Source organism: Panthera pardus, unplaced genomic scaffold (genome assembly GCF_024362965.1).
Source record: "Panthera pardus isolate Hobbes unplaced genomic scaffold, ASM2436296v1 HiC_scaffold_13, whole genome shotgun sequence".
NCBI lineage: Eukaryota > Metazoa > Chordata > Mammalia > Carnivora > Felidae > Panthera > Panthera pardus.
In genome coordinates, this window is record NW_026526688.1 from 110,041,401 (window position 1) to 110,054,636 (window position 13,236).

Here is a 13,236-nt window from a genome sequence, read left to right on the forward strand (position 1 = left end):
GTATATCTAAAAGTTTCATTGGATGAAATACAGCCCAAATATTCCTTTTACAGAAGAAACCAAAGCTTATATTTGATTAACTTGCTCAAGAACAATTAGTTAATGGCAGAACTAGCATAAGAATCCATTTCTCTCCATATCTTAGTATGCTTTTTACGAAAACGCACTCCCTAATTGGAGTTAGACTTAAATTACATATGCAAATGTATGTAGGCTATGCAAATTAGAGCATCTTTTAAAGAACTAAGCAAATATTGCAATGATCAATAAGAACAAAATCAATTGCCTCAAAATGAATGAATACTCCAGAAAAATACTAACAAGAGCATGCGGATTTTGAAGACATTGGCCAAGATAAAATTCTGTTGCATTTGCCAAGTGCTTTCTTTCCATTGGTACTCTCAATTATTAGAGAGTCTCAATAGAAATGGAGAGGTAAGTGTAAAGGGAGACAGTATGTTAATAACGTATTTAAAAGAGGAGGCACAGAAACTGTCCTTTAAACATGAAAAACAAGTAAGCAAGGCATGAAACACTGTGCATAGTTGTTCCAAATTCTGCATACCTACAGCACAGCAAGGGAAAAGGCATGCCAACACAGCAAAGAGTAGAAATCATATAAAACTCTAATGCAAAGACAGTAGACACTACAACAAAGATCTTGACAGACAAAGCAAACCACTCTAGAATTCCCACATGATAATATGACGTAGATGATCTGGATCAAATGTCTTAGAGAAATGAGATTAAGAAAGCAACAGTTCCTGAGGTCATTAAAAAACAGAATGTACAGTCTGGGACTGGTGTAGTTCTTAGAAGCACAAAGATGATAAGGCTAATTAAATAAAAGCATTTGCTAGCCTCAAGATTTGCAAAAGAACTAGATTTGATCCCTAGTCCTTTGACTCTGAAAATATAAAGTCCCAGGATTAAACAAAGTGAATAAAATATCACAAGGGATACATCCTATTCCCCAATCTTTTATAGACTTTTTACACCACTGTGTATTTGAAAATGTTCACATTATAGGAATATTTAAAATTTTGCTGAAGTCTATGATGAAGCAAATGTATTCCAGAGAACGAATATTGAAGTACTGGTTTAATGTTTAAGCAAGTAACTACTTATAATTCCAGTAACATAATAAAAAATTATGAGTAGCTAAGTAATTGACCCCCCCCACTTTTAAAAAAATAAATAATAAGAATCTAAGAGTTAATTCTCATACAACCGTATGAGATTGGTTACCAACAGTAGCCTAAGTTCAGAGAAGATAGTAAGTCAACTGCCAATATCATACAGCTAGTAAGTTGTGGAAGTAAAATTTGAAATCAGGTAGTCAGCCTTCAGAGGCTGCGCTTCTAACAGTTGTATTCTCCTGCCTATCTTATTATCTATTTGTTGGGAGTATAGAAAGCTCAGAATTACATTTTACTTAACAAATTTGAAGTGAATGAAGGGCACTGACTCGTATCAAATTGGATTGACTAAAGGTGCAATCTACTAACTATATGCCTTTGTTCCATAAGCATATAGCAGATTGTTTGTTCAGGTCAGTATAGTATGACCACCTAAGAAAAACGATCTAAAAATTGGAAAGTTAGAAGCAAAGGATTGTCAACATGTATTAAAATATTTTATGTAAAAGCCACAATCTCAAAGCTTAATGTATGTTTATGAGTTTGGGTTTTTGAAAGGTATAGCTGATAATCAGAGACGCTTCCGTTCAATCTTTGATCTTTGTTCCCCAAAATAAGCATGGACTTAAAAAACTGTCTCATTGAGGAGCTAGCATTCTGTTTCTTCAGCACTTATGAGCAAATATTAATTTCACTTTACAATGAGAAACCTTTAAATATTGTATGAAATTTAAATTGAATCCAAGAAAGCAATTTCCTTGAAAATGCATTGTTTATATTTAAGCACTGGTATTTTAAGGTGCCTGCTTCAAGAATACAAAAAACAAAAATGGTAGGAAATTCAAAGAACAGAGACACTCACCCTAGTTTTGGCATCGATCTGACCACCACGATCCAGTAAGAGCTTCACCATATTTGTGTTTCCCCTTTTGGAAGCCACATGCAGAGGGGTGATTCCATTCTACACCATGGGAAGACGAAATAAGAGCATGTTGGGTATGACAGGGCATGATGGTGAAAACTTTGTGTTAAAAGGCACAAAGAAGGTTGTGACCCATGTGGTAATTTGATTCAAGGTTTTTAAAGTTTCATGTCTTTGATTTTTAAGGAACAAAAAAGCACACAAACCACAAAGCACTATAGTTAGAGAATGAAAAATGGAATGAAGCTGCATAATTAAGTTTGTCTATAACCACAACATATGAATTGAATGTACACATTACATTGTACACATTGTCAAGGGACAAAGGAGCACTTTCGCATAATAAACAAAATTTCAGATTCTACTTAGGACAGAGCTCTAGTCCAAAGTCTATCGCTCTTTCTAAAATATCCATGAACTGAAAGATTCTGACATCTTAAAGTTTCCTATACTTAAAAACAGGATGTAAATATACATATTCAATAACCGTTACAAAAAAAGATTCTTAAAAACATCTTCTTCAGAATATTTCAATATGAAAAACAACTTGTAAATAACTCGACACAGTTTCAATACAGAAGACTTCTCAGGGCCAAAAACACCATATATATGAATTGTAGTTATTTATTTTATTGGCTATCGTATATCATCGTTATGGCAAGAATAGGTACCTAATTTTTTATATGTCATAATTTTGCAAATATTCAAATATTGCATTTACTGATTCATAATGAGTACACTGAGTTTTGTAATTAGCATGTAAGTGAATTCTTTCCAGTGAAAGCATACCATTAAACATATAATGCAACATGATGTCTTGTTATGTATTTTGGTTAGACTCTTTATATGAGCACATTCTCAATTCATTAAAAACATTTTTCTGTCAAATTATATGCCCCATAATGATCATAACACTGTATAAATGTTCTTTTACATTTGATAATTAATGTTTTAACAGTTTAATTGTTTATTGACTTGAAGTTGCTCATTCATGATTCATGGAGTGATCTTTAAATATAACTACTCACACTGAGGTCAGAACTAATACCCTCCTTAACTACTACAAATGATTTGTGTGCCTGTGAATTTACACATTCTTATTTTTCATTTATTGGGCCATGATGATGTGCTATGATGCAAAGAAAAACATGAAAAATCTAATATATCTGGCACGGATTCAGTCAAGGAAAAAAAAACTTTATTGTTATTCATTTTTACTTTAATAAAATTTTCATTTACTGCTATCTAAAATGAGAAACTATTTTAAACCATACCCTCGCTGTGAAGTCCACAGCAGCTCCCCGGTTTAGAAGAAGAGTTGCCACGTTGACATTTCCATAGTGGGCGGCAATGTGCAAAGGGGTAAAACCACTCTATGGAAAGCAAAGAGAATAACAGTAAATCATTTCACCTCCATATGTTATAGTCCCTGGATTAGTGAAGAAAATCACATGTAATTGTCTACCTAACATGTGAGCAACACAATTAAGATAATAAATGCTTTAATAAAGCTCTTTAAATTTTAGTACTACAAGATAGTAAATAACTAGGGCTATAAGCAGGTAAATAAATACCCTATATTTCTTGGCAACATTATTTGTAATTAGCTTCATGATTTATCTGTCTATGAGATTTGTTGTTTATACAAAACCATGTATCTTGAGTTGGTTAAGCTTTAGAGAAAAACAGAATATGATTAAACAACATAAGGTTTCAGCCACAGAATTCACATAATTATGAATTAAAAATTTTTTCTTCAGAGAAAGACACAAAACTATAGTTTTGTTTAGTTTGGGGATTTTCAATAAAAAAAGAAACCAACATTGGTTGGCATTGTGTCTTTGGAACAATGAAAATATTGTGAGAAACTTTTACAGAGGTGTACAATTCATTCCACATCATTTACACTGTCATGATATTTCTGTCTTCTCTAATAACTGTTTAGTGAGACTATGCTGTTACAATGAAAAAAATTTAAAAAACAAAAATTAAATAATATACCTGGCATCAATGTGAATATAAAATAAAGAAAAAAAATTTAGCTGAACACAATTTTGAATGTTAATTAAACCAAATTTTATCAATAAGATTGACATAAAATAATAAGCAAGTTAAATCAAATGTATGGACATTAGAGAACTGTTTACTTTCAGAATTTTTTTAATGTTTATTTATTTTTGAGAGAGAGAGAGAGTGTGAGTGAGTAAGGGGCAGAGAGAGGGGGATAGACAGGATCCAAAGCAGGTTCTGCGCTCTCAGCGCAAAGCCCGATGAGAGGCTCAAACTCATGAACTACAAGACCATGACCTGAGCAGAAGTCAGACGCTTAACCAACTGCACTCCTACTCTCAAAATATTTAAAAAATGAATCTGAAAATCTTCATGGAAGAAAAGTATACTTTCTTTTATTCCTTATTCTGATGAAATTTAGTTAGAAATTTTTGCCATTTTCACAAAAGAAGTATATTTACTCTTTCATTATTAAAATGCTAAAAAATCTATTATTCTTGCTCTCCATAATTTCATAATTCTCATTACTCAATAAAAGATGAGAGGAACAATAAAGACTGTTCCTATAGAATTGGTTATCAAATCCTGCAGCTTTGAGGTTAATTTGTATCATTCCCTTTTATTTGAAATGAACTTTGAGGTATATAATATTGTTTTTAAGAAATATTATATGAATCACAACCGTTATTTTTCTATTCATTTGATAGTTTCTGTTGATTTTGCTTTTTAAATGGACTAAATAAGCATTCAGATATCTTAGGTAATGGAAATTCCTCCCTGCTATCAACCAAATTAGCTACAAATGATTTCTGACTATAGAGAAACAAGACACAAAATAATAATAATAGTAACTATCAATCCAAATCCCACACTTGTGGTAAAGATATTTTTGTGTCTACAGGATGCCAAATACTCATGTCAAAATGGAGGGAAACATGAATCTACAACCTGGCTGTTATTTTATAAAATGTCAAATTTTTATATTTTAGGAAATAATTGACTGGAAGTTTTTCATTTGTATCTTGATAGTTCCTGCCACCTAGACATATCCTGAATGTAAGTCTACCATTTAAGTTACAGTTTCATTTCAGGAAAAGAACGTAGTGATTGCTGGTGAATCATTTTCAAATTATTTTTCTGATTTGCAAAAATAAACCAATTTATTGTCTGACACAGCCTCATCAACCGTCCATGAGGATGCTTCAGAATGTGACTCTTGGATCGACATGTGGCTCGTAGAAGCCCCTCAGGGAAACTCTTGCCTGGTTACCATGGAGGTAGAAAGCTCAGTTCACTTTTCTACAGGGGAATCAATGGAAGGGCTCCCCTCTCTGTTACTCTATTATCCTCAGAGAAATATTTCTAACTCAGTACGAATCTTCCCAAACTGCTGCTTTCAATACAATGTTTACAGCCAATATTGCTTTCAAAAACGTCTCTTAAACAACCACCAAAAATCACCTACAAAATTAAAGTTATTAAAACCAGCAATTAAGATATCAATTTATATGTTTCTAGTCTTGAGAAATTTCACCAACCAATTGGGCCTTTTTAAAAAAAATCTATGACCTAAGTTCCATGCACAGATATGGAACAAAAGAAATAATATGACTAATTCAAATATATTCATATCTCAATAGGTACATTTGTTAACAAACAAGATTTTAATTTTAGAAATACTCTAATATTACTAAATACCAAATGAATGCTCAAAACCTCTCTAGGTCCACAGCCCAGTGATCATGAGAGGTTAGTCTACAAAGTCCCCTCAACTAAGTGAAAATCAATCTACACAGTCATTTGCCTTTGAATACTGGTTAATTTTTATAATATACTTTCAACAATAGAAGGCATCTCAGTAGCAATGGTCGAAAGACTACACACACACACACACACACACACACACACACACACACTACTGAGAGACTTCTGAACTGAATATTCTTGGTGATCAATGTGACTTACTTTGGTATGTGGAAAATAGATAATTTCATGTCAAGTACTGTTAAGACTTAGCAAGATAAAAGCAAATGCTTCGATAATAATATGCTCGGTATCACTATTGATTATATGCAATGTGGTTAAAAAGTACAGGAAGAAAAGGGCAACTGCAATGAGATAAGAAGATAAAACAGTTGCAAAGAAACCTCCTTAAATTTCACTTTGCTAAACTCTAAGCAGAGAAATTTCATTAAGAGAAGGTCATATCTCTTACTGGCAAAAAGTTAACAGTAAAGCTAACTCAGTAAAATACATATTAAGGAGTTTTGTTTCATGCTTTACTCTAGTAAGCTATTTAATTAGTTTCACTGATTTAAAAAAACATCAAATATATATTACATTAAAATTTTTGAATTATTCATTTGCCTTAATTATGGGAAAAGTCTCTAAAATCAATTTCCTAATAATGGAAATTCCAATCATTAGTATGAATTAGTGAGCATTTATTCTAACTGGGCAAAAAACTAAAATAAATAAAAACAAGGTATATTTTGGTATAACCACAATACTGTACCTCGGTGGTCCTATTCACCATCATCTGAAGCAGTGTTGTGTGGGAAGAAGAGGGAAGATATTACACGGTGCAAAATTAAGTAAACGGTCAATCTGCTCACTGCAACTGGATACACTGTTCCAAAATACATTCTACTGAGAAAAGACATCCGTAATGCTATCCATACAATACAATTTCACCTTTCTAATTCCATTTCTTATTCCATACCTTTCTTATTCCATACCAATAGAATAAGTAAGCAGATTTCTAAAAAGCTGAACCCCATCTTTAAGAGACAATTATCTTAAATTTTGTTGTTATTATACCCAACAGCCGGTCCCCTTCTTTCTGAAATACCTCCGACGGTAATTTATCTCTTAGGATGACCGGAAGTAATTTTGCATTATCACCATGGCCTACTTCTGTATCATCCCCCAAGAGGAAGCTGGCAGCCGGAGAGTTCCTGTCCACAAATGTGTTCAGCTTTTACCTTGGATTGTACGTCAGCGTTGTGATCGTTCTGAAGCAGGAGTGCGGCAGATTTGGTGTCGTCTTTCCTCGCTGCGATATGCAGAGCCGGCAGCCTCACTTTCCCTTTGGTGTCATTCTCCAAGAGGATGGCCACTGCCTGGTTGTGTCCTTGCTGGAGTGCCACAGCCAGTGGCGTAAAGCCATCCTAGCAAAATAGAAGGAAAAACGCTCAATTAAATTTTGGAAGCGTGGGATTCAACTGTAAGCAATGCCTCTAATGTTTAAAATAAGAATTAAGATGGAGAAGAAAAGCAAAGGGATCAAATATTCCTGTGAAGATTAAAGCAGATGATCAACTGTCCTATGCTGTACTATGGACTGGTTTCATCAGATTATTTTCCTAGCTTCTGTTCTAAATATTTTGAAAAACATCTGCATTCCCTAACAAAGCATACTTCACATAAGGTGAACTTAAATGTATGTTTAGAATGGGAAAATAAAAATCAGAACCAACGTTAAGTATACAGGCTAATCAAAAGGAAAAAGTGGGAAGGGTTGGAATAAGAGAGACCAAGTCTGATTGAGAAGCAAAGACACAGTAGCTAAGATAGGGAAATAAATTCTGTAATTAAATATGCAAGCTTCTAAATGTCTCTGTATCGATTAGGGGAGAACAATAATAATTATCAATGGAATGGTCTATTACCAATTAATGTGGCAAATTTGGAACATAATGTAACCTAAAACTTTTTGATAAATAAGGCTAGTTCATTAATTTTATACTTCATTGAATTTTATGTTACTTAGATCATTTAGATACAATGTGCTAGGTAATGAAAAAACAGATTTTTAATTCTAAACTTGGCAACAAGTTAAAAAAATAAAACAATAGCACAGATCATCAAAGGTAAAGGAATTTTAGGGGTAGATGGATAACCATGCTTGTAAATTTGGAAACTATGTTTTCTTTCTAGAAACAAGTATTCAGTTAGTGGAAAGGTGACAAATAGAAAAAAATCTATATATATCATATATATCCTAGGCTCTGTGTATTTTAAAACCTCCCTTACTCCACAAAAGCTTGAAAACAAGTCTCAGTTAGAAGTTTCCATTCATAGAAGAGATGAGGACAATAAGATTGTATATTAATGATTACATTTTAGAGACAACAGCAATTTACCATAATCTAACTACTCGATTTGTTTTCAATGATAACTTTTTTAAACTGTAGGCTTTTGAGAAAAAGTGATTTCCTATAGCACTACCACAAAAAGACTTGAATTTGTTTTAATAAGAATTGAATTTTAAATAAACACATTACTTAATAGAATGGAAGAATACAACATGTAGCATTGTAAAATGAAAAATAGTAGCCTAAATTTAGAACTTTGGCACAAATTAAGTTTTCTGTTCAGAAAGAAAGAACAGGCTCATTATCATATACATATTCGATTATCCCCTGCAACACTGTGATAGTTTATATGAAAAGAGTATGAACTTTGTTTTTGTTTTTTCTTAGAGACAAGGCATTTACTGACAGTACAGAACCTAATTAAAAAGTTTTTAGCCTTCAATTTTGGTAATGTTCAGGAAGAAGGAGAGTTAAGAGTTATAAAATTAGTACTGGAGGGACAGAGAATTCCCCTAAAAGAATTTAACTTTCGATGTCTACCACATGGATTTCATTCTATTCTATGCTTCATGAGAGAAGGGTGAATATTTGAAATGATTTTTTCAAGCACCTCAACTAACTCCATGAAAAAGGAAACCCATATGAAAATTCAGTAGCTTCATTTTTCATCGTTTATTTACCAATGCTAATTGCTATAATTATGGGAAATTTCAAATATTTAAAGATTTATTTTCAAACATGAGTTTCATGGAAGTATTGAATAATCTCATGATTATCTGGTTTTTAAAGTGGTCACAATGTCTTGATTAGTAGTTAATTTTTACAAATTAGGGCTACTTTTGGGCACAGAGGAAATGTCTTCTTTAGGCATATTCACACGTGTGCACATGAGACTGTACAAGGTATCTGGCAATACAATATAAAATATCAAACAGTAATCAGTCCTAAAGCCCTGGAAACATGGTAAGTTTTACAGAACGAGAGACTAAAAGGGAATGCCCATATGCGTGTTACTTGATAATCATTAGGGCCAGCAAAGGGAAGGGGGGGATTAATCAACTAAGCTTATATATGTCCAGTCAGTTAAAAATTAATTCTAGTTATTTAAGTGATTAAAAACTTAAGCAACAAGCATACACATGTCTAAGCTAAGCTTCAAACCTCATACGATTCACTTGCAAAAGCTGCATTTTTGTGTAGAAATCATAGAGGGTTTTCATTTTTTGAGAATCACAGTGCAACATGGCCTCTGCTGATGCAGTGTATATAAAGGGATGTTTTTGGAACCAGACTGAAATGCTACAGAGAGCTACACCAAAGCAGCCTTGAGACAGCTATGAATACCAGCAAGCAGAATTTCTCTAAACCATACACTAGAAATAATAAATCTATCTGGTGACTAGAACTCTGGACTGTGATGGTTTCTTGGGGGAAGTGATTCTGCATTCAAGAAACTAAAATAAAACAGACACAGATTTCCTTATTTTGGTACATTTCTCAGTTGTCCTGATACAGAGATAGAGTCTCACATAGTTACTCAAGATTTACCTGAAGATAGTCATATGCTACTCATTGACATAATTAGTGTCTCAGGAAAAAAGAAAAAAAAAAAGGCCTCAAATCATAAAAATCACACTTTACCCACATGGTAAGAGTGCAAAACCTGTGTGTTAAATACAGAACTTGAAATCATTTTACATTGGGCAGTTGTGTTTTCCAGTCATAAACAAATAAGAAACATGGCCCCATTAATAGTGGTTTCTTGGGATTGTTTTTTTTTTAAGTAACAAGAATAAGCTGTCAGAAAGTTATTGCAATTGGCTCCATAAAAAGTTTTCTGCCAAAGGGACTGGAAATGGATTTAATAGATTATGATGATCTCTTCCCCCAGGGCAGGATAGAAAGGAATTCATGTTTATTTCACCTAAAGACTTAATCGTTCAGAAAGAAAGAAGTCCTTAATAGACGTCAAAAGTTACCAACTTAGTTTCTGGAGGGCAAGCATCTATCAATCATCTCTCACTCCAAGCCAGGAGTTTTAAAGTTCTATCAGTGGAGGCACAAAATATGAGAAAGGAAAAACACAGCCTGCATAATCTGGTTGAAAGGGGTGAGGAGTGGCATGACCCAGTGGAGCTTTTTTCCCTTCTCTGTGTCACTCACTTCCAAGCTTTGGCCCCACGAGGCACTACCTCACAGTGGTGGTTTGGAGACAGTTTCTCCAAACTCAAGGGTTTCTGGAGGATCGCTTAGAAATCACAGTTCTAAGCAACCACTGAACTTGCTCCTTAACGTGCCTACGCAAAAATGAGAAAGCAAATAACAAAGCAAGTCTGTTTCTTGGAGGACATGCATAGTTTGAAAAGGAAAGTGATGTTCTAAACTGGCCCACTCTAACCCTTTCTTATGTCTAGATGTCCTGAATGTTTTGATACTAAATGGACTTTGAACATCCTATTTAATTGTTGCTATAATCATAGTCATACAACTATATGCCATAATTTGCGCTTCAGAAAATGTGAACAGCTTTATTTTTGTCACACATTCCTCATAAAATTGTGCTAACACAAATACCTATGAATAATTTCTGATCGTTAAAAATTGTTCATTTAGAGAATTAAACTGGATCCTAACAGATACAATAGTGATGAAAAGAGATGGAAAGGATTTACTGTAATCTGATTTTAAAATAGTATAAAAACTCCCAAAACCGAGAGAATGGCAAATTGATGGAAGCATGAGTTCATGTAAGAATAAGTTGGCATGAATCCCAAATCAAGGCATAAACTCATTCAACTGTGTGCACTGGGTCCTTTGTTCATGGCCATCATTGTACATTACACAAGTAACATGAACACTCCTAGCATATTTTATTACTTAAAAAAATTTTTTTTAATGTTTATTATTTGAGAGAGAGAGAGAGAGAGCATGAGCAGGGGAGGGGCAGAGAGAGGGAGACACAGAATCTGAAGCAGGCTCCAGGCTCTGAGCTGTCAGCACAGAGCCCGATCATGACCTGAGCCAAAGTCAGATGCTTAACTAACTGAGCCACCCAGGTGCCCCATGAACATTCTAGCATATTTTAGACGAGATAATGGAGATCCTTTGCAGCTGGATAAAAAGAATATGGACATTAAGACCAAAGAATTTGAACCTCTGGGTTGGCAGTCTTACCTCAGTAGCAGTGCTCTGATTAGCTCCATTTTCAAGCAAATATTTTACAACATCAATGTGGTTCTCTTGGGCAGCCATGTATAAAGGAGTGAAGCCATTCTGAGGGCAAACAATAAAAAAGACATCTTTAATCATTTGTAAAGTTTAAACCAGGGAAGAATACCAGAAAAGGAAAGAGAGAATACTATGAGGTAAACTTTTGAAATGATGATACATATAACACATCTTCACAATGTAGTATACATATATTTACTATTATAAAACTAGCTATAATCAAAGTGAACCAATTCCTACACATAATTCCTAAAAGAATGAGGACAAAGTGATATGGAAACAATATTTACCAAATTCCCTACCTTCACTTCAGTTCTAGAGATTTACATTTCCCATTACCTCACCCTGTTAAAACTAAAGATATTTAGAATTTTAATATAATCCTATGGCATACATATAAATTCTCATTATATGTAGTGTATTTATAAAATAATATTTATATAGTATCTTCTGTACTTTTTTAATTAAAATTTTTAATGTTTATCTATTTCTTAGAGAGAGATAGAGTGTGAGTTGGGGGCAGGGGGGCAGAGAGAAAGGGAGACACAGAATCCAAAGCAGGCTCCAGGCTCCAAGGTGTCAGCACAGCACCTGACGTGGGGCTCAAACCCAACAACCGCGAGATCACGACCTGAACTGAAGCCGAAACCTTTAACTGACTGAGCCACCCAGATGCCCCTCTCCTATACTTTTTAAAAAAATGTTTACTGACTTATTTATGAGAGAGAGAGAGAGAGAGGCAGAGAGACAGGGAGACAGAGAATCTCAAGCAGGCCCCACGGTGTCAGTGCAGAGCCTAATACAAGGCTCAAACTCACAAACGGTGAGATCATGACCTAAGCTAAAATCAAGAGTCTGAAGCTGAACCAACTGAGCCACCCAGGGACCCCAATCTTCTGTACTTTATTAAATCATAAACTATTTAAATAGGCTACCATTATCTTGAATGTATGTAGTTTAATTAGCACTTTTAAAGGTATAAATTATTACTCATTCCAGACTAGGCTAGGAGTGATTGCAAATCTGATTGAAAAGGTTTTTAAAAAAATCTAAATTTCAGTATTCTGATTGAAGTAATATGGTTTATACTGAACATCTTTATATTATTTTTAAAGCCATTCTGAAATTCTATCATTCATTAATTCCCATATTCATGTATTCAGTTATTTACTAAAATCCAGCCACTGGTAGCTGGGACATCACTGGGATACACTGATAAATAAGACAGACATCTGCCTTCATGAAACATATACTATGGTAATATTATAACATTATTACATAGTCATGGTTAAAAGAATCACTGAAATTGTACAGCTTGAGTTTAAAATTAAGTTTAAATTGGCAAATTTTCTTTTCATCAGATCCTTTGCAATAGGTAACATCTCATTAAAAAACGACTTCGTAAAAAAATAGAAAACATGGGACACTACAAAAACTCTTAAATCTAACAATTCTCCCAGAACAATGTCAGAGCCTTACGCGTTGTTGATTCCCTGAAAAATTCTATGCATCAATGAGAATAAGCAAAAACAAGGGATTTTCAAAACCATAAAAGGAGAAAAAAATAACTGTTTTGAAAAATTCTTCTATATGCATCGTTTAAGTGTGGCAACATTATTTAAGATGGCCAAGATCTGGCAAAATATAAAAATACAGAATATAGAAGTAGAATAAGAAAAGAAATTTTAAATTTGATTACAAAAGAAAATCTGCAGACTTCAAAAGAGGAGGACATTTTTAAACTAAGAAATATTGTCAAAGGAATGAATTGACAATTTTGTAGGATGCAGGAATAGCTTGCTAGTTGGATAGCATATTTTTTTAAAACATAGCAAACAGG

The 13,236-nt window shown here is 33.7% G+C and overlaps 1 protein-coding gene across 50 annotated transcripts in view; it reads right to left on the minus strand.

Moving 5' to 3' along the window:
* ANK2 (ankyrin 2) overlaps window positions 1–13,236 on the minus strand; it is a 669,482-nt gene that overhangs the window by 132,593 nt on the left and 523,653 nt on the right. For 39 of the 50 annotated variants that reach the window (XM_053901307.1, XM_053901312.1, XM_053901304.1 and 36 more), the window contains 5 exons: window positions 11,343–11,441; window positions 7,056–7,241; window positions 6,587–6,610; window positions 3,336–3,434; window positions 2,002–2,100 (listed from right to left, as the gene is read on the minus strand). In XM_053901307.1, coding sequence (XP_053757282.1) covers window positions 2,002–2,100; window positions 3,336–3,434; window positions 6,587–6,610; window positions 7,056–7,241; window positions 11,343–11,441 — 507 coding nt within the window. The remainder of the gene's footprint in view (window positions 1–2,001; window positions 2,101–3,335; window positions 3,435–6,586; window positions 6,611–7,055; window positions 7,242–11,342; window positions 11,442–13,236) is intronic. The other 11 variants (XM_053901316.1, XM_053901300.1, XM_053901319.1 and 8 more) reach the window with 1 other exon arrangement.